Raw genomic sequence first — 22,424 nt, 5'->3', positions numbered from 1 at the left:
AGGCAGCCCTGACGTTGCACCCTCCGTATTGGACATATGACACTCGACACACCCTGAACTGTTCTCCATTCAGACTCTGCTCACTGGTGGGTGAAGCCATTCATTTCATCTTCTCAAGTGTTATGGCTCTTTAAAGTTCTAGCATGTTTCTTGAGTTGCTAGTTTTTTTTTTTTTCCCCACAAAGCATATATAAGAACACATTTTCTTAAACAAAGCAATACCAATCAGCCACTGGGATGTGTAAACCACTCTAATAAGCAAAATCTTATTATTGGCAAATCATAAAACACCTACTTTAAACCTAAAGAGAAAACTGACATTTTAAAATTATGGGCTAAAACAGGCATCTGGGGAGAAAATTAACGGTAATATTACAAGAATTATATATCAAGTATCACTTTCATACAAAGTTCACAAAATGAGACTCCTACTGTCTTCACCCCTGTACAAACATACGTGTGTGTCTACACACATACACCACTCACGTCCAGGACTTTGTATTTACATATGGAGATGGGAGAGAAAAACCCCTAAAAGCCCCAGAAAATGTACCAGTGTGTCTGTTTCTCCTAGACTTCCACAGTTTTTATACCATCATATTAACTTTACAATTTTAATCTAATGTAAAATTTCTTGACTTGCTAGGTTAAACTCTAAACCAATTTGTTTTTCCATCAAATACTGAGACTCTCCTGTGTGCCAGGCTATATTACTGGTACTGGGATGAAATTTCCCTTCTTTCTCCCTCAAGTGTGAAAACACCTGTTAAGTTATTTCAGCTGTGTGTACCACACCAGGGACTTTCCAAAGGCTTAACGGTTTAGGACGGTGACCGGGGCGACCACCTGTCCCATCTGTGTAGTCTGCCTTACCTGCTCGCCACAGGACGGTCCGTTGCTCATAATTGGAGTTGAAGGCCTTTGAGAATGAATGGGACTCCTGCAAGCAGTCCAGGAGCTTGAAGAGGTGCTGCGAAGACATGTACTTGTACATGCCCTGGTCCTCCGTCTCGATGTGGATATCTGTGTCCAGCGTGTCTTGCTGGAGAGGGGAGAATAACAGAGCTGAGTAAGGAAGACAGACTGGCTCTGGACACGCAGGTATCAGGGCTCTTCAGGAGTCCTCCTCTCTGTAAGGCACACTGCCTTTCTCAACAGCCTCAACGGTTTTCCATTTAGACCCCGCTCCCTGGCTGGGAGAGGATGCGCTGAGCTCCTGCACGACGGCAGGCTCTGCGGGAGTTTCAGTTGTGTCAGTACTGCCTTCACTGCATGAACAGGAGTGTGCGTTTCTCCAAGTATTTCATTACAGATTTCCTTACACGACTGCACTGTCTGCTTCTTATTTTATGAAGAAAGTGGAAAATGAGAAAATCAAGCTGTAGTACCCGTGACAGAAGCTGTGAGGCTCAGAGCATAGTGAAAGAAATTCTCAGCCAAAGCCCACGTGGCAGCTCATCTCAAGCCTCATCACATGATCAATGAACTGCAGTAGGTCTGACAATTGTGTTTTTAAATGTGAAGGGAAAAACCATAAAAATAGGTATGAATTGCTAGAAATTTTTATTGAACATGTTGCCTGAAATGTCGGACATAATTAGGGATTTTATATTTGCTGAGCCCTCGAGGAAAATGGACCACATCCCTCCCTATAAGCCAGAGGTTACAGAAGGGCAGAGTTCGCAATACTCCTGAAATAGATCTATAAATTCAGTGTAATCTCCATCAAAATTCCAGCTGACATCTTTGCAGGAATTGACAAGCTGATCCTAAAATTCATAGGTAAATGTAAGTGACACAGAACAGCCAAACAATCTTGGGGAAAAAAAAAAAAAAAAGCACAAAGCTGGAAGACTCATACTTCCCTATTTTAAAAAAACTTATTAAAAAAAAAAAAAAACTACAGTAATCAAGACAGCGTGATACTAGCATAAAGACAGACATACAGATAAATGGAACATAACTGAGAATCTAGGAATAAATCCTCATATTTATGATCAAGAGATTTCTAGCATGGATGTCAGAATAATTCAACGGGGAAAAAATAGTCTTTATATTGAATGGTACTGGGATAACTGAGTATTTACATGCAAAAGAATGAAGGCAGACTCCCTATCTCCCATCATATACAATAAACTAAAAAAAATGGATCAGAGACCTAAACATAAGAGCTAAAGCTGTAAAATTCTTAAAACAAAATGTAGGCCTAAATCTCTGTGACCCTGAATTAGGGCAATGCTTTTAGAAATAATTTTACAAGTACAAGTAACTGGAGAAAAAACAGTAACATTACTTTTATCAAAATTAAAAACTTTTGTTCTTCAAAGGACACCATCAAGAAATTGAAAAAAAAATGCACAAAATGGTACAGATCATATATCTATGTGCTGAGACTAGTATCTAGAAAATACAGAAACTCTTTCAATGATAAAAAGATAAATAATCCAACAAAAAGGATCTGAATAGGTGTTTCTCCAAATATGAGAATAAATCCACAATGAGCTACTACTTCACACACATGAGGATGGCTGTAATAATTTAAATAAAACCAGCAACACAATGATAACCACTGGTGAGGAGGTGAAGACCCTGGAACCTTCACACACTGTTGGTGGGAATGGAAAATAGTCTGGCTGTTTTGGAAAACAGTCTGGCAATTCCTCAAAAAGGCAAACACAAAGCTACCATATGACCCAGCAATTCTACTCCTAGGTTTATACTCAAGAGATTTAAAAACGTATGTGCACATTAAAATTTGTACAAAAATGTTCACAGCAGGATTATTTGTAACAGCCAGACAGTGGACACAACCCAAATGTCCATCAACTGATGAACAGACAGACAAAACGTGGCCTGAGCACACACGGGATGTTATTCAGCCACAGGTGAGAACAGTGGAGGAGGGTGCACACCACAGCACAGCGAACCTGGAAAGCGGCGAGCGGAAGGAGCCAGACACAAAAGCTCACAAGTTATACGACTAACACAACATGTAATATCTGGGTTAGACAAACCCAGAGACAGAAGATAGATCAGCAGTTGCCAAGGGCTGGGGCAAGAAGGGAATGGGGAGTGATACTGATGGTCAGGGTGTTCCCTTTTGCAGTGATTAAAATGTTCTAGAATTAGTGGGGAAGTTTGCATAGCTTTGTGAATATACTAAAACCACTGAACTGTACACTTAATAATATAAACAAAACCCAAAAAAGGATAGCCTTTGTGCTGCATCTATCCCTCAGGTATAATTATAGTATTTAATAAACAAGAGATTTCCATTTTTCAGGGGGGTGGCCTGCTGCACAGCTTCTGAGATCTTAGTTCCCTGATCAAGGATGGAACCTGCACCCTCAGTGTGAAAGCACTAAGTCCTAACCACTGGACTGCCAGGAATATCCCCTGAAATCTTGATTTCCGACGCCTCTTGAAACACTGGAAGACTGTCACAGCTTCACCCACCAGGCGGCAACTGGCCCTGGAGCAGGGAGGTAGCAGGGCTCAGTGGCCTCCCACTGTGCCCCCCGGCCTGCTGCCCCTACTCACAGCATCTCCCAGGCCATGAAGCACTCAGGTCTGCGACCTGTGGTGGAAGGTTACCGTCCCACTTTTGGACACTGAGTTCTGTTTCCAAGCATACTGTATATACAAAAAGGTTGCATATACATAACAAAGGTATACTTTCTGAAGGAAAAATTGGGACCTTTAGCCACTTAAGTTTTCCTTCTCAGTTAGTTACGGGTTAACTGTGTATCAATGATAAGGAGCAGTCCCTATGATTAATAACACATTTTTTTTGAAGCACCAAGGCAAGGGGTGGAATCTCAGCAGTGCAATGCTGGTAAACCGGCTCTCTTGGAAAGGCTGATTTTCAGTGCTTGGTGATTTCTGTGGGGTACACACTCCCGTCACGGCCAGTATTAAGTGACCAGTACCCTTGTCGCTGAACACAGGGCTGGGGAAGTGAGCATGAGGGGCTCTGGCGGCCAACCCAAGGTGGCTCCAGCACATCACCGCACCCGGACAACCTCCCCACCGGCAAGGACGCTCTTCTCCGGCCCGCCCTCACCTGGGCGGCAGCCATGTGCTCTGCGTCCTCCCTCTTGCTTGTCGCGGGGTAGAACACGATGTTGTCGATGGTCTGTATCAGTTCCAACTGGACCACACACTTGATGAGGAGGCTGGCAAACAGTTTCTGATCTATATTAGATGATAAAGATTAACCCTAATAATGATTCAGCCAGTACTGAGTTCACTGAGCTCTTCCTGTGTGTCAGCACAGATCTTGATGCTGCAGCATAACAATGAATAAGCTGGACAAAAATCCCTGCCCCCGCCATGGCAGAGACAGACAGTAAACAAGCTCTTTAAGTATAAGATACAGGATGTCACACAACGAGGACACAGGGTGGGGGGACTGGGAGTTGGAAGGGGTGCTGTCAGGTGGGGCTGCGAGCTGGCCAGAAAAGGTTCTCTCTGAACATGTGCTTTCTGAGCAAACACCTGAAGAGGTGAAGCGCGTCAGTGACGCAGGTCCCCTGTTCTCCAGCACCTTTCTCTGCTCTTCTATAGACCGGCTCTGGGCTGTGCTCTGTCCACAAGAGGCTACAGGTTCCTGTGGTAGCTGGCCTTGCCAAAGGGCTGAATCTCAGCTGTGAGGGTCGGGGGAAGGGGTGCAGCTCATGTAAATTCTTAGCTCCTGGATCGCTAGATGGGGCAGCCGCTGCCCGTTTTTTCTGCTTCCATATCCCTCAGAATCTGCTCCTGCCTGTTTCAGGAGCTGAAATAGTTCTCTGTGGAGAATTTCCCGCTTAGATTATGATGTTGTTTCTGCCTACGGACCAGACTTCGACTAAGGTCTCATCTTCTTAATCCCTGGGTTCTGGGACAGCCCATGGCTGATCTGATTCCAGTCCAAGTACAGCTTCCTTTCCAACTTATTGTTAAAGGACCAGAATGTTGAAAGTATTAGATAAACGTTAACAGGGAGCTGGGTCATCTTCAAGCTTTTGAAAATGGCTATGAAGTTATACATATAAAAATTCTCCACAGAGAATTAGTTTTAAGTGAAAAAATATACAGTGGAAGTGCAATAGATGTAAACTTATACTTGTTCAATGACACCACCACCTTGGACCCAAAATAAAAAGAAAGAAAGTAAACAATGCAAGTGTGTCAAGGGTTGCGCCTGCTGCTCTATGCACTGAGCTCATCCCTGAAAAGGAGGCGGAGACGGAAAACTGGGAGAAGCAAAGTTCTATTCCCTGGAGAACTGGCAGGGCCTCAAGTCCCAGGCATCTCTCAGGATTTAAGTGTCTTGCTGCGCCCAGTGGTTCCACTGAAGAAACGTCCACTTGTTCCTTTATCTGGGGCTGATGAGGACTCAGCTCCATCCTTTGCCTGGACTCTGGAGACACCCTGGTAATGCCACAGACATGGAGGAGCGGGCCTGCAGTCTCCAAGGTGGCACCTCTTGAATGAATTCCAAGGGTGGTGATTTTCTAGCCTTCAAAAGACAATGGTGACCACACAGGGCTTTGTCTAATGCGCTGCCTCAGAAGTTCATGCCAGTGTGGACACCTACAGACTGGTGTGTTGAGAAGAGGGTGAAACCACTATGAAGAAAAATGTCAACCACAACTTTAAAAAAAGACCAGACTAACACCAGAAATGGTTCAATTTCTCAGTCAAAAGTGTCTGAATCTTGACTCTACAACGTATTAGCAAGTCATGTCACCCGAGACCTTGTAAAATGGCACCCCCTCAGACAGCAAGGATAACAATCACGTGAGACTGTACACGCATGGGGCACACAAGTGCCTGGCTCACAGCAACTGCAAAACCTATTTTTTAAATGACAGACAGGAAAACACACCATAAGCAACATTAACGGATAAATCAGCAAAAGTAATTTGAAACTTACATCCAGCAAAGGGATCTCTAACACACAAGCCCCCTCAAATTAATAAAAAGACCAACAATCAGTACAAAATGAGCCAAGATTACAAACAGAAAACAGAGCCAAGAAAACAGAAATGGTTCTTAAACACAGGAAAAACTGCTCAGTTTCACTCATAATTAAAAACTGCATATTAAGACTACTCAAAAGATACCAAGTATCACCCAGGTGTTTTCAAAGACCATGTTAACAGGTGTAACCTTAATAGGCAGCAACCTGGAATTATCTATCAAAATAGCAAAGGCACTTCTCTTTTAACCTAGCAATTCTGTTTCTGGGGATTTACTGTACAGATAAACTCACAAATAACACATGTATTATGTGATTCAATGGAGTGTTGTTTATACCAGAAAAAGACTAGGAATAACATAAATATCCACTGGTAGGAACCCAATTAAGCAAATAACAGCACAGCTACAGTGTGGGGCAACATACAGTAGTATAAAAGGGGGTGAGAGCACTTCAGGTACTGATTTTGAATGATCTCTAAGTTACATTAGAGATAAGGAACAATGAACGTATTCTATAATGTCTATAAAAATGGTGGAAGAGAATTCATATATAAATATAAATATGCATTATATGCTTGTGTAGATGGATATGCATTTGCTTACACATGAGTCTCTAAAAAGGACTATTAGCAACTGGTGACACTGGCTGCCACAGGGGAGGGGAGCTGCAGACTGAGGCTCAGGGGTGGAAGGCAGGCTCACAGCCTCTTTACCTCTCTGCACCGGCCAAATATTTGAATCACATACATGTGTTACCTACTTAAAATAGCAAACAAATAAAAACAAAAACAGTAAGAAAAGGGGTCTTACTTGCATATGGTCTGGCTTTCCAGCCGTCATCGGTCGGGTTAGAGAGTTGGCTCTGACCCCTCTCAGAGGCATTTTTATCAATGCTGCTTAAAGACTGGCGGTCCAGATCCACATCCTGGAAGTTAACCAGAGAGAAACACAATGCTCACTCCTCCATTCACAATTTAGGACCTGTGCAGAGATGTGCCTGGTTTTAACACTGCTTTCCCAACTTGAATGTGTAAGTGTCTTGCTGAGCTTGAAGTACAATGCAGCACTTTTCAGAGGCTGCATGGGCGAGATCATGAATTTCAAGAATTTCTTTCTCCCATTAAAATTTCACATTTTCTGATTCCAACTTAGGTGGCATTTCTCTACACACTATGATTTCATGATGAGTGTGACAATTTTTAATGAGATCAAGTTCAAAAATAAATGAGTATGGTAGGAGCTTTTTTTAAAGTTGACAGCAGAAAGTTAAACAGAAAATGTTTACATACTGTGCTTTATTTTTAAATGGTTATATCCCAAAAGCCTTTCAAAATCTAACGCCTTTATAGTTATTTGGAAATAGAAGCTAGTAAGACTCAAGGTTTACCCTGTAAACCACAGTATTTTAAAGGGATACTACTTCTTTATGGGGCCTTACACAAAAAACGAAAACGATTTCATCGGTGAAGAGAAAAGCATTCTTTTTAAGATTTCATTTTTTGGATATGGACCATTTTAAAGTTTCTTATTAAATTTGTTATAATATTGCTTTCTGCTCTGGTTCTTTTTCTGGCCATGAGGCATGTCTTAAAGTTTTCTGGCCAGGGACTGAACCTGCACCCCCTGCATTGGAAGACAAAGTCTTAGACCACTGGACCACCAGGCAAGTCCCAGGAAAGCACTCTTTATGTAAGAGGGCAATAAACAAGAATAATTACACCAAAGCAGTATTTACAATGGTGAAAGGCCAGAACTGACTGACAGTTCAACAAGAGAAAATCCATTAAATAAATTATAATAATGTGCAGCCAGGGAAGAGGCTGTTCTCAAAGACTATTTAAGAATACGGAAAAATGCCCACAATGGAATTAATACATCATGTACAAAGTGAGCCCAAACTGCAAATGTGGGTTGCATGTGCTCAGTCACAGAAATAAAAGCTAGAAGTGCTTTGTAGCTTTTATTGAGTGAAGTGACTTATTTTCTTAATACTTCTTTGTACTTTCAAAAGAATACATTAATGAATATATACAGTGTTTAGCTCTTATAGGGCTTCCCTGGTAGCTCGGATGGTAAAGAATCTGCCTACAATGCAGAAGACCCGAGTTCCATCCCTGGGTCGGGAAGATTTCCTGGAGAAGGAAATGGCAACCCACTCCAGTATTCTTGCCTGGAAAATTCCACGGACAGAGAAGCCTGGTGGGCTACAGTTCATGAGATCGCAAAGAGTTGGACCCAACTGAGGGACTAACACTTTCACTTTCAGCTTTTATAACCTTCCTTACTCACTTTCCATCAGAAAAGCCTAAACTCCTTAGGCTGCTTAACTTTTTACTATGATATGTGATCAGAGAAAAGACAACTGAAAAAAAAAAAAAATCCTACCAAATGTTTTTCTGCTGGATCGTCCTCCATTCCTACAGGTCTCCATGTCAGCAGACTTCAGGGAATGCAAGAGAAGGAAAATAATCAATGTGAAGGGCAGCCTGGAGCTTTAAAACAACTGAACATAGAAATAAAGAGCAGTGATCACATTAACACTTACACGTGGGGGATGGTTGTTTTGAAGATATCCAGCATACAATTGCATGTTTCATCCCAGACGTCAGGACTGAATTTCTCTCCGTTGGATATTACTAAGTTTTCTAAGCAATTTGTACCTGATCGAGCCAACTGCTCGTTATCTGCAAAATAAAACATCTATCATTAAACTTCAAATGCTGTTCTGATTCCAGCCTGATCACTGATGCTGCATATTGTGATGTGGGGAGACAATGCAACTGGTAGGCTAGTAGGCCTCTAATTAATGAAGCACTGCTAGGGATGGTATTAAAAGTTTTTAGCGTTTAAGTAGGCTATAAAGAGGTAAAATTATTTTTTATACTTTATTGTTAAGAATGGAAGAATGTCAACATTTTGGTACTTAATTAATTGGCTCCTTGTATGAGAAATGCTTTATAAACTGACTTGGAGGAGAAATTGTTTCTATGTTCTAATTTAATTAAAAAATACTCATTTTCACCAATTATAAATGCACTCTTCAGCCTTCATGCTTCTATATGTTGAAAAAAATTAATCTCTCACTAAAGACTATGTCAAGAAAAATAATGCCTAGCTACACAAAGAGTACCTTGTTTTACACACCACTGCAACTGTGCAAATACATCAGAAAGCAGAACTTCACTCAAAGTTTCATAGAACTGGGTAAATACGTCACAAATAGCATAAAGTGCATGATTGCAAGTTGTTGTCATCCACTCGGATTTCTGGGGAAAAAAAATTAAAAGATAATGTTTAAAAGGCACTCTCTTTGTAAGGTGAGATGGTAATTCTCACATATCACTGGCAAAATATTCTGAAACGAAATTTGGCAATAGGGATCAACCATCTTAAACATGTGCACATCCACTCATGCAGTAACACTACTTCCAGGAATGAACCCTGAAGAAATAAAGATCTGCGGCTGAAGGTTTATGAATAAAGATGTTTACCACACAGGTATTCATCTACTGTAAACACAGACATAAGCCAATGCTCAGTAACGTGGCAATTACATTGGGAACATCCATACGACAGAATTTAAAGTCATTCAGTGATACTTCTGGGAACTCCCTGGAGGTCCAGTGGTTACAACTCTGCCCTTTCACTGCTGGGGCCCAGGTTCAATCCCTGGTCAGGGAACCGAGATCCTGCAAGCTGTGTGGCATGGCCAAAACAAAAAACAAACCCCCCCAAAAATGATACATTCAAAAATGTTAGTTATGTTCAATACACCTTACACAAAAATGTAAATATTAAAAATGATGTTAGATAGACAAGTTTTTCCAAAGATATACAAATGGCCAAAAGATACATGACAAGGCACTCAAAATCACTCATCAGAGAAATGCAAATCAAAATCACAATGAGATAACACCTCGGGCCTATCAGAATGGCCATCATCAAAAAGACAAGAGATAACAGATGCTTGAGAGGACGTGAAGAGAAGGGAACCCTTGGGCACTGATGATGGAAATATACATTGGTGCAGCCGCTATGGAAAACAGTATGGAGGTTCCTCAAAAATTTAAAAATAGAACTACCATATGATTCAACAAATTCTACTTTGGGGTATACACCTAAAGGAAATGAAAACATGATGCTGAAGAAACACATGCACCCTCACATTCTCCCAACTGTTCAGAAGTTGGTATGAACCGAACAGTGAAGAGGACCGCGAGGCGCCTGCCGAAAGTGGCAGGTTCGGTGCTCAAGGGCTGAGCGGGCGCACAGTGGAGATTTATTTCCCCTCACTCATCCCCAAATGGGAAGTTCCTCAGCACTACTCGGTGACTGGGAGAAGAGGGCCAGGAAGGGTGTTTTCCTTTTCAAAACACACCCGAAGCGGCTCGCTGTGTAAGACCTCCGTGGGCTGTGGATGCTGACGACGCAACCCTGGGCACAGACGAGGGCCAAAGCGGCTCTTCTCCCATCTCCCCGGGGCAGTGCTTTCGTCATCACCCACCTCTGACTGTTGCTCAGGGAGTTTCATGTTGTCAAAAATCCTGAACACGATTCTGAACAGGTCCTGCCACCAGTGCTTTTCAAAGGTGTGGCCATAGCTCTTCATGATCTCGAACATGACTGTGAGCCCTCTGGGGGAAACAAAGCCAGGCACAGAGGAGGGGATGGGTGGGGGAAGAGGGCAGGGGCCGGGGGAGGCGGGGGCTGAGACCCAGGCGGGGAGGTGGGGAAGGGGCCCCGGGGAGGGGAGCCGGGACGTGGTTACCTGGTCCGGACATCTAGCTTGCATCTGTTAATGATGCAGGAGAGCTCAAACAGGATGGGGAACCAGCCTCGGACCCAGACTCTGTCACCAGGAGCCACGTTCATGTCATCGCTTGTGTATTCTTGCAGCACCTACAATGAGACCATCCCTCAGAGGCGGACCCAGCAGGTGAAAGGAAGGAGCCGAACCAGAACTACAAGAAGATGAAAGCTCCTCATTTCCCCTCCTAAAAACCTCAGTTCAGCAAGGGTCTGTTGGGAATCCTGCAGAGACAGAGACCAGTCTGTTTCAAAGGCACATGCGCGGTTTCTCCCTATGGACCTTTGTGGGTTTTAGAGTAAGGTGAGTGAGGCAGATCACAAGAATCCTGGCGGCAGGAGGTTTTACATTAAGAAAAGCGATAAAGGTAAAATGGTGATAGCAAAGCCCCCAGGATGATTCAGTATCAGACTGTTCCCAAACGTTACTACAAAAGGAGAAGGGGCAGCAGAGGATGAGACGGTTAGATAGCATCACTGATTCAATGGACATGAATTTGAGCAAATTCTGGTCGACAGTGGTGGACAGATGAGCCCGGCGTGCTTGCAGTCGCAGAGAGTCAGACACGACTTGGCAGCTGAACAACTGTAGCTGTATTACTTAAAAGAGGAGTGGCAGAACCTACTACTGACTAAGCACTTGCTATGGACCAGGAGCTGTAAAGGTGTTTTACATGAATTAACAATTCTCACAATTCCCTGAAGGAGGCAGAAATAATGGTTCCACTTTGTAGATGAGTTAACAGAGGCACTAAGGGATTAAATAAGAGGCCCAAAGCCACGTGTGTAGGCGCTGGCGGTCTTTACACAGTCCAAATGTGAAGCCCTACTTCCTGCCCTGTCTCTGGGGTCCTCAGCCCTCTGTTCCTTAACCACTCTTGAAGAAGTGTGCTCTGTTGCAATGGAGTTTCTCTATCAACGCTGGTTATTTAGCATTAGGTGGTTTCTCGCTGTGCTTCACTTACTGCCCTTGTATAACGGGAATATAATTACCCCTCCTATGGGCCTGATGTGGGGGTTAAACGAATCCACACACAGAACATGCTCGAATGCTGCCTGACATGTACTGAGTGCTCAATCAACAGTGGTCTCATTGTCATCTCATCTCATTGAGCTGTTGCTGGGACCAGATGTATCATCTCGGGGGCGTGCACTTCTGTAAAGAATGCTTAAAAAGAGATCTGTACAGGCCATCAGTTTAGTCCTGCTTGTTTTCACCCCACTGCAGTGTTTTGAGGCTGTCGGCTGACCCACTTTAGGAAAGTGAGATATAACAGGAAAACCCTCAGCATTTTTGGGAGAAAACAAAAGGTGACCTCTAAACGTGATCTCCTGGCTACATCACAGTGGCGTAGTCATTTCCTAAAAGACAGGTTTGGTTCCTCTCAAATACAATGTCTAGCTTCTTCAGCTTTGCCAAAATTCACAGCTCAACTATTATCTTCTACAAAAACAGTCTGTAGGATACTATATAAAAGTTCAGACTAAATAAAATACTTTCATACATACAAAATAACCAGAAAGGTAAAACCCCTGTTATGGCAGTATGTGGAAATAAACATCTAGTTTAGGGCAAGCACACATTTGTAAGAGAGCAGCTGGAAAAACTCTTTCCCGAGAGAGCAAGGGTCTTTTGTCCACACATCCTTCCCTACCACGGCTCAAACAGCGCGAAGAGGAACACTGTACCCGCGGCCTCTCGGAGACATATTTCCCACAGAAGCGGATGAGCCGGATGGCTTCCATGCTCGTGTCAGGGAAAGCAGCGTTGCAGGCAAACTCCGATAAGCACTTCACAGCATCTTGAAAGGAATCGATGGCTGCAGGGAAATGGTGCTGGAAAATGGTTGCTGGGGAAACAAAGGCACATTTTTAATAAGACCAGGATTTAGAAACGAGGATTAAACACACACACAAACACAGGAGATGATTACTGCAGTGAATATCTAAGGAAGGCATGTCAGTGGTCTCTGGAAGACAGGGTTTCTGATGAAATTATTCAGGAACGAATGCCCTGAGTACAACTAGGGCTAAACTGCACTGCTTCCTGAGCTCAAGCAATGAGGTAAAGGCCCAAATATTCATTCATTCAACAAACATTTATTGAGTGCCAACCACATGCAAAGTGTGTAAAGCAACTATAATGCAATAAAAATTAATTAATAAAGAATAAAATTATGGATAAGATGGGAAATAAAAATCCCACAAAGTGTGGTTGTGGGCACCGGGGACAGAGATAAGCAGTCAAATTTCCCGCCTTTGCTCCAATGGGTAAGATGGACAATAACCACCTCAATCAGTAGATACGTAAAATAATCCCAGGTGGGGTGGGTGCTGGGTGAGGGGACAGAGACAGGAGAGGCTGGTGGTGGGGGAAGGACTCTGGGAAGAGCTCTTTTCTGAGATGTGGCCCTAAGGAAGTGAGAGGACCACCAAGAGAAGACCAAACTGTCCATTTTAGGATGGAGTCAGCAGAACCGTGAGGGATATACAAACGTGGATGCATGTAGGGTTGGCCCAGAGGGTCTGCCTGACGGAAGCCGAACACTGAGGGAAGCGCTGGCCCCGGTTCTGTGACCCTGAGCACATCCCTTCATTCCCTGGCTGCTTCCGCCCTAAGATCACACCTGGTGCTACCTTGCTGGGACCTTGTGAGGACAAAGTGAGACACGGAAGGTCAGTGAGCCAAAGCTGACAGGCAGTTTAAAATTGACAGTTTTCAAAATCTTACAGATACCACCTGAGAATATGAGTGACAAGAATTAAAAAAAAGTTAAAAGACCTCAAAAAAAATCAAAGCTGACCTGATGTCTTACAATGTCCACCAATATCAAGACCGGCAAACAGGCAGGCCCAGGGACTGAGGTCAGTGCAGGGCGCAGGGCCACGGCCCAACTTCTGGGCCAGACGGCAGGCGGCAGGCTCCCTCCACCACCTCCCAGCGGTGTGACCTCAGACAAGCTCTCCTCCCCCACTCTCCTGCGTCTGTTTCCTCTTCAGTGAAACACTGAAGTACTGCTTTTCCTATCAGTGGGCTCAAACAACCCCAGACCAAAACTATCCTAGAAAAAAAATTTCAGAAAGTTCCCAAACTCAAAGCTTGAATTTGCTGCATGCCGGCAACTAAGTACACAGCCTTCTTATGTTGTATCATGTGTTACGAGTAGCCTACACTTGATTTAAAGTATGCGGGAAGATGTGCATGGTTTTATGCTATTTCATCGTAGGGGCCTGAGCATCTGTGGATTTGGTACCTGAGGAGGGTCTTGGAACCAGTTTCTGACAGACATGAAGAGGTGACTGTGTGTTCTTGTTACTCACGGTACTTGTCCTACAAAGCTGCTGTGAGCGACGCACTGGCAAACACTGACCCGTCGCTCCTCGCGGAAATGGAGTTGTGAGCCTGTGAGCCTGTGCTCATGATACTTTCATCAACCTATCAACACACAAACTCGCTTTGTGTGCATTCCTGTCTAAAGACAGTTCAGTTCAGTCACTCAGTCGTGTCCAACTCTTCGCGACCCCATGAACCGAAGCACGCCAGGCCTCCCTGTCCATCACCAACTCCTGGAGTTCACCCAAACTCATGTCCATCTAGTCGATGATACCATCCAGCCGTCTCATCCTCTGTCGTCCCCTTCTCCTCCTGCCCCCAATTCCTCCCAGCATCAGAGTCTTTTCCGGTGAGTTAACTCTTTGCATGAGGTGGCCAAAGTATTGGAGTTTCATCTTTAGCATCAGTCCTTCCAAAGAACACCCAGGACTGATCTCCTATACTTAGAATATTCTGTTGGCTCACTGACACTGAACTTGCAGCCAAAAGCAAGGCAGCTCACGCCTGAGCGAAGCTAAGACATGTATTTTCTCCATAAAGGACCACACAGACGTCCTGCCCTTAGGAACACTGGCCAGCACATCAGCACTGTGCTATGGACTAATTTAAAAGGTAAAACCACAAACTAAGACAAAGATGCCGAAAACACAGCAGTGAGTTGTTTGTTTGTTTGTTTGTTACCACAGAAAGGATACTTGTTTTTTATTTGGCTGTGCCACTCAGCACGCAGGATCTTAGTTTCCTGACCAGGGTCCAAACCCACGGGCCCTACGCTGGACATGCAGACCCTTAACCACTGGACCGCCAGCAAGTCCCCACTTGTTTATTTACAGTAAAAAAGCTGAAACGCGGAGGCCTTGTTCAGCCCAGCTGGGAACAGGCACCCTGGGGGACGAGCGTTTTGCTGCTGTGTGTGTTCATGTCAGCAAACGACCACCAAAGGGCCAGGAACTTTGATTTTGGGTTACGTATAAATTTTAGCAAGTACATGAACTCACACACACAGAAACTGAATAATGAGGGTTGGCTGTGTTTCCTTTCACGGTTAAGCACATGTCAAGAGCCCAGCATGCCACGTGACACACGAGTACAGCACAGAGTAGCTGAAACGAGGAAGCCCCTTTTGGGAGTAAACCAGACAGGAAGTAAGTGGTCACCCTCCTAGACTTGCATGTGGGGCGTCAGTCGGGAGGGAATGGAGACACTCACTGACGATGTGGCCCGTGGTCTGGAAGGCCAGCTCCACGATGTTCCCGTCGTGATCCGAGGCCGCCTGGTGGAACACGGCGAAGATGTTCTTCCAGCCTGAGCGGATGTTGGCCGCCTGGGAGTTCACCATCTGGGCGATGCAGCGGATCACCATGTCCCGGATGGTTGGAGACCTGAGGAAGGAATGGGCAGCCATGTCATCTGTACTTTGGACAGTGCGAAGATAAATGAATATGGTTCAATCCATAAAAGCAGTACTTAAAAAAAATTTTTTTTAAAGCATGTAGTAATCCAGATTCATTAAAAAAATTAGAGAGACAAAAAGAAAAAAATAATAGGACAGTCAATGGGGCAGTTAGTTGCCTAGTCAGCGGTCATCCTCCCATCTCCTTAGTAACAGAAGTCTGATTTCACCTGGGCAGCCACATGCTTGATCTCAGGCGACCAGCATAAACAGTGTAAGCAATGTGACAATCTTGTCTCATGTGCCAGATCCTCAATTTCCCAGTCTCCCGTGCAGCTAGGGGAGCCATGTGATCTGACCAATTAGGTGTAAGAGAAAAAACTATGCCATGGGAGGGGAGGGGTTTCTGGGAAGGTTCTGCTTTTGTCTTAAAAGGAATACACTTGTGAGGCGCTGCCCTTTCTCCTCTTGTTCCCATTCTGATGGTGGGCTCTATCCCTTTAAATTACTCCCACTGTGAACACGGCATGATGTCTGGAGCTGAAGCCTCCATCCAGCAATCATGAAACAATAGGCTCAAGGAAGAAAAGTACCCTGTTTTAGGTCAAACAAAGGGACAGAAAGAACCTGGTTCCTTGGTCACAATTTGGGCTATGGGACCAATGCTGGGACTATCTTCCTCTGACTTGTTAAGCAAACAGTCCATAGCCTTGTGGTCAATTTTTCTGGCCCCAAACATTTAGAGTAACATACTCATAATTCTTCCATCCAGACATGTGGCCTGTGTACACCATTCCTAAAAGTGTATATCCTCTCAGATTTTTGGGCAGAGATATTTGTGTATGCTAAATACATACACTTGGATGGGAATATACGTATGTAACTTAAGACGGATATTTTAAATTATTACAAAACAAAACCTGAAGACAGAAGAAATGGTCCATTTCCAGAAGCAGCTGCAAGGTCAACATGGTGCTCCCTGGATGTTTACAGTAGATTAGAATGCATGTCTTTTAACACACCTCAGCTGACTGCCCATATAAGAGTTCTCCCCTTACCTTGACACTGTTTTTTAGAGCGGTTATCACCACTGACTAAACATTTTGGGTTTATTTATCTATCTCACTGGACTATAAACAGGGATTAAAAAATTTTTATTATGGAAAATTTCATTTACATAAAAGAGAAGATGGGGTAATAAACACATATAGACCCATCACTTAGGTGCAATGATCATCAAATCAGGGCCAAACAAACCAGGAACTTTTGACTGTTTTCTGTTTTGTTGTATGGTTGGCAGTGAGAACAGTACGTAGCCAATGGCAGGCCTCAAAAAATACAGGCTGAGTGAATGAATGAACAGAGTGACTACTTCAGAAGGACAGCTGTCCTGACCTCCCTTATTACCTCCCTGGGGCATAAAGGCTGGGTCAGACAATTGCTCCCCCTGTTCAAGGATACTTTGGCAGTGGCCCTTTCTCTGAACTCCCTTGGCACCAGCCCACGTAAGAATGCATAATTTCTATGAGCTGCAGTGGTGTAATCTGCCCTCTGTGGAAGGTGACGGAGAGATCTCAGTGGGATTTACTTAGAGACAATAGGTGTGAATCACAGTCCACTCATTTTATCTGCTTCCATCAACAAGAGAGGAAAAAAGACCAATTGCGTGGTTATTTCATCACAAAATGCAAGTGAGCTCCACAAGGACAGAGACTTCATCTACTACCTGGTACAAGGTACTCAGTTTGTTAAGACTTTTAGACCCCAAAAGGGGTCTAAGGATCTTCCAGAATAATGCACATACCTGTTTTTCTTCATAATATGCTCAAAAGGCCTCAAAAAGTCTTTCTGGAAACGGAAGTTGGCTAATTCTCCCTTCTCAAGGAACTTCATGGAGAGCTGCCTTAGTGAGTCCACAGCAAAGATAGCCACGTCCTCATTGGGGTTACAGCCGACCTAGGCAGGGACAGGAGGAGAGGTGAAACAGGCACAGCGGAGCAACTGTGGACGTGGGGTTCTGAACCTCACACACAGCCTGCCTTCAAAAGAAATGCTCTGGGAAAACAGACCTCAGGAGGAGAAAAAGCTCTTTCTTGGCTATTACCTGTACAATTTAAAGTTTCACAACAAAATACATTAAACATGCTTTTAAAATATGCTCACTTTGTGTTTCTGAGTCACGTTTTGATCATTCATACACTATTTCAGACCTTTTCATTATTATTACATTTGCTACGATGATCTGTGATCAATGATCTTTGATGTTACTATTTGCAAAAAGATTACAACTTACTGAAGGCTCAGGTGATGGTTTACATTTTTTAGCAATACACTATTTTAAAATTAAGCTATGTATGTTTTTTTATTATTATACACTTAATAGACTACAGCATAGAGTAAGCATAACTTGTTTGAAAGTGTTAAGTTGCTCAGTCATGTCTGGCTCTTTGCAACCCCATGGCCTGTAGCTTGCCAGGTTCCTGTCCATAGAATTCTCCAGGTGAGAATACTGGAGTGGGTAGCCATTCCTTTCTCCAGGGGATCTTCTCAACCCAGGGACTGAACCCAGGTCTCCTTCACTGCAGGAAGATTTTTTACCATCTGAGCCACCAACCAAAAAGTTCTCATGATTCGCTTCACTGGGTATTCACTTTACTGCTTTGATCTGGAACTGAACCTGCAGTATCTCTGAGGTTGGCCTGTATATCGAATGGATTAAAAAAAATAATTAGCTTTGATGACAGTCTGGCTGAGGGTTGCTGATGGTCAAAGGTGCTGTTAACTGTAATATTTTAAAGTGTTCATGTAATGTTGACGTAATTAGAGACTAGTAACAATATTATTATTCCCTAGCTAAAAATCCCTGGCAGCTTTAGGAATACACCCTACGAGCTTTGAGCACCCCTGGACATACCTGTGCCCTAGTCTAGAAGAGGAGAAACGTGGGACCATCCCAGTGACTGTGGGAAGCCCGAGAGCTCTAGTCCATCACCCGCCTGCTCAAACCCACAGGCTTCGCATGCGCTCTGGCTCCCATGGGGAATGGAACACCATTCTGAGGTGGTGGTGAAGAGTGAAGAGCCCCAGACTGAGCAACCGAGAACGCCACAACCTTGCGCCTCACAGCACTGATGAGATGCAACGGGCACATGTGATGAGGCGACAACCATGAAATGTCTAATTACTACCTGCCAGCCTAGGTCTCAGGTGTGTCATAGGCCTGGACAAGAATACAAGGTGCAGTCACGCTAATGATTCACATTTACGCTCTCATACAAGTTCCTATCAGTGATGTCCACTAGGAATTTATTTACCCAGAATGGTGGGAAAGATGGGTGCTGAGTGGTTTGATTACTTTAGGTGGCAATGTTACCCTTTGCTCAACAAACATTTACTCTGGGTCATCGACAGGCTCTTGTGGCTCCGTCCTCATTGAGGGTTCAGAAAGGTCACCTCCAGAGCAGCTGGACACACTGCAATGCCTGACCCTTTACCATCAGCTATTTTACCACTCGGCCTTCCCAGGTGGCTCAGCGGTAAAGAATCCGTCTGTTGATGCAGGAAATGCAAGTACAATCCCTGGGTCAGGAAGATCCCCTGGAGAAGGAAATGGCAAACCATGCCAGTATTCTTGCCTGGGAAATCCCATAGACACAGGAGCGTGGCAGGCTATAGTCCGTGGGGTCATAAAAGAACCGATATGACTTAGTAGCTAAACAATTTTATCACAGAATGCAAGTGAGCTCCATGAGGGCAGGGACCTCATCTGTCTACTACTTGGTACAAGGCACTCAGCTAGTTTGTTAAACAGATGGTGTGCTCAGAAGTGCCTCACGTAGAGCTGATAAGCAAGCAGAGTAACAAAGACCTCAGATTAGCTGATGGGCCAAGTTAGAACCAAGGCTGCATGTGACTGTGCCTCCTTTCAGTGGGGTCCCACGGCTGCCTGGGACAGCCAACAGTGCCCGACTCTCCCCAGTCTGCATTTAGTGACACCATACCGAGAGCTGCCCATCGACCACTGTGCAGTATTTACACCACAGAAATCAGCAAACGCTACAAATGATTCACCATCACTCAACTGTTTGCTCTAAATCCCAATTACTTCTCATGATTTTCTTCTATTCAACGTAGAGAGAGCAGTTCTCTTTTGGATAAGCTGTTTTTATTAACACTATTTCTAAGCATCTGTTATACAACTCTTTTCTCCAGGCCTAAGAAAATTGTTTTGAAATCATGAAATGTGTTTTGGTAGGAAACAGTATTATTAAGCTTTTAGTTTTCCCTTAAAAAGCAAATAACATTACAGATACACACATTTATGTACATAATCTATATTTTGATTTCATTTGTTCAGTATACACGTGCATGTGTCTACATGTATACAGTGAAACCTCTCGTGACAGCAATCTGGTTTTCTCTCTGTAGTTTTCAGTTTAGAACACAGAAGTCTCTGGCTTGTTTCTGATTTAAATAAATGTTAGTTTCCTCAGAAAGATTATAGATGAGGGGTGGCGATGGAAGCCAGAAAACAAGAAGCAGTGACATTTATAATGCGACTATAAAGAACCTAACGTAATCTTTGATCATTCAGAGGCGCTTCAGGATTTCGCAATGCTTTCAAGCACCAATATGTTTGTCCAGTGATTGTAATGATTTTTATGGTGTGAGCCTACATCCTAAATATGCGATATTAAAGTATTCTATACACAAATGGATTTTTAACTCATTCTCCATAAGTTCTACCAGTAGTAAGTATGCTATCAGCTGTTCTTGACTCCACAGGGAAAGTGAACTTTGGCACCTAAACACTCAATTGCTTGTGTTTTGAATTTAGCCGCCTGTCTTTTGTTTTGGACATCAATTGAGTGGTTGTTGAATCTGAAGAGTTACCTTGTTGAAGTGATCTCCGATCACATGCCATATTCGGGACCACTGCAGTCGGATCCGATTCATGTTGTAGTAAGAGATCTCCACGATCTTCTGCAAGCTGAACATGCGGGGGTGGTGGGGGGAAGCCAGCTCGTCCATGGACACGGCACACAGCCAGCGGACAAAGTCAACTACAGGCCAGACCCAACAACACACGCGAGGCCGCGTTAGTAATGGTCAGACGGTTATAACAGGAGGCTCTGCAGTTGTCACAGGTGAGTCAAATACTTACCTATCGCATTTCCATCCAGCCTGGTAGAGCCAGTAAAAATTCTAGGAAGAAAATTCCAGATATAACGAAATTAAATTTGGAAGATGAAGGTTCAATTTCAAACATTCAGAAAAGGCAAAAAGGAAACATTTCAGGTTTGGCACTTCCACTAAAATAAATTATGAGGCATCAGAGGTATAGAACTGGTCAACGAGGTGCACTGAAAGCAGAAATGCTTATACTGGTAGGAAGAGAAAAGCAACATCAAAAGGACGGGGGAGAGTCAAGATAGGATAGTGTGGAACATGGTATTCCACAGCAGGGGGGATGCAGACTGAGGACATTTAAAAAGGTGTTCCTCCGTAGGAGCAACCAAAAAACTTACAAAAATTTAACAAATTTTTCAGATCTGAACTCTGGAAATTACCAAAGGCTTGGGACAACGTTTATTCAAGAAAAATGGCTGAATCTTTTAGACAGCATATAGTTAGACCACGTTTATTTTAATCCATCCTGCCAATCTCTCTTTAGATTCAAACCCAAATAGGCTGAAAGTAGAAGTATGAAAAAAATACCACATGCAAACAGTTAACAAAAAGAAAACAAGAGTAGCCATACTGATACCAGACAATACAACACTGGAGTCATTACTAGAGACAAAGAATATTTTACAATGATAAATGATTTAATATGTGAAGAAAATCTAGTAATTGTAAATATATATGTGTTTAACAACAGAGGGGCTTCTCTGGTGGCTCAGTGGTAAAGAATCCTCCTGCAGTGCAAGAGACTTGGTTTGATCCCTGGTCTGGAAAGATCTCCTGGAGAAGGAAGTGGCAACCCACTTCAGTATTTTTGTCAGGAGAATCCTATGGACAGAGGACGATACAGTCCACGGGGTCTTGAAGAGTTGGACAGGACTTAGCAACTAACAAAAAGCCCCAAAATCACGGGCAAAAAAGACATACTTGAAAGGGGAAAATAAAACAATTCAAACAATGTCCAGAATGAGCAGATCTACACAGGCAGGAGGTGTACTGGTGGTTACAGGAGCTGTAACTAGGAGCTGTGAAGATGTGGGGCTTCTTTATGGGGCGATGAAAAAGCTCTGAAGTCAGACGGCTGCACGACTCTGCATATACTAAAAACCACTGACTGGACGTACGTTTCAGAAGAGCAAGTCTTAGGATGTGAATTATGTCTCAATTTGAGAAATGTAAGCACACAGAGAGGTGCTAGACAAGCTACTGTTGCCCACTCTCTGGCTGAGGCAGAGAAACAAGGAAGGAACAAACATTTCGTTCTATCAGCCCAAACCTAAGAGGAAAAGGTGGGGAAAACTCAACCAAAGTGTGTCGCAGACAGTATTTCTTTTTCTTTTTTTTTTTTATTTATTTTATTTTTAAACTTTACATAATTGTATGCAGACAGTATTTCTATTGGAGAGGAGAAAAGCAACAGGAGCAAGACGATCAAAACATGCTAACAAAGAGTTTAAAACACTAAGAAAATTGTTCTGACAGCAATACAAATGATGTCATAAATTCTATACTGCTATTACCTGAAATTATTTATATTTAATGTATATGATCATTCAATGGCAATTTTCTGGAGTTTGTTGACTTTTAAAAAAATTCCTATTTTAAGCCCTAGTATGGAAATGGCAACCCACTCCAGTGTTCTTGCTTGGGAAATCCCATGGACAGGGGAGGCTGGTGGGCTACAGTCCAGGTGGTTACAAGAGAGCTGGACACGGCTCAGCAACTAAACAACAACATAGTGAA

The 22,424-nt window shown here is 43.5% G+C and overlaps 1 protein-coding gene across 2 annotated transcripts in view; it reads right to left on the bottom strand.

The window, feature by feature from the left end:
- The window catches only part of ARFGEF2 (ADP ribosylation factor guanine nucleotide exchange factor 2), an 80,542-nt gene that overhangs the window by 4,153 nt on the left and 53,965 nt on the right, over positions 1-22,424 (bottom strand). For both annotated transcript variants that reach the window (XM_061437891.1, XM_061437892.1), the window contains 13 exons: positions 20,662-20,702; positions 20,391-20,560; positions 17,302-17,453; positions 15,314-15,486; positions 12,460-12,620; positions 10,733-10,863; positions 10,469-10,598; positions 9,095-9,230; positions 8,510-8,648; positions 8,350-8,404; positions 6,775-6,889; positions 4,064-4,194; positions 874-1,042 (listed from right to left, as the gene is read on the bottom strand). In XM_061437891.1, the coding sequence (XP_061293875.1) occupies positions 874-1,042; positions 4,064-4,194; positions 6,775-6,889; positions 8,350-8,404; positions 8,510-8,648; positions 9,095-9,230; positions 10,469-10,598; positions 10,733-10,863; positions 12,460-12,620; positions 15,314-15,486; positions 17,302-17,453; positions 20,391-20,560; positions 20,662-20,702 (1,703 nt within the window). The remainder of the gene's footprint in view (positions 1-873; positions 1,043-4,063; positions 4,195-6,774; positions 6,890-8,349; positions 8,405-8,509; positions 8,649-9,094; positions 9,231-10,468; positions 10,599-10,732; positions 10,864-12,459; positions 12,621-15,313; positions 15,487-17,301; positions 17,454-20,390; positions 20,561-20,661; positions 20,703-22,424) is intronic.

Source organism: Bos javanicus, chromosome 13, assembly GCF_032452875.1.
Source record: "Bos javanicus breed banteng chromosome 13, ARS-OSU_banteng_1.0, whole genome shotgun sequence".
NCBI classification, from domain to species: domain Eukaryota; kingdom Metazoa; phylum Chordata; class Mammalia; order Artiodactyla; family Bovidae; genus Bos; species Bos javanicus.
Note: the sequence above shows the minus strand (reverse complement) of the source record. Positions and strands in the feature narration are given on the sequence as shown.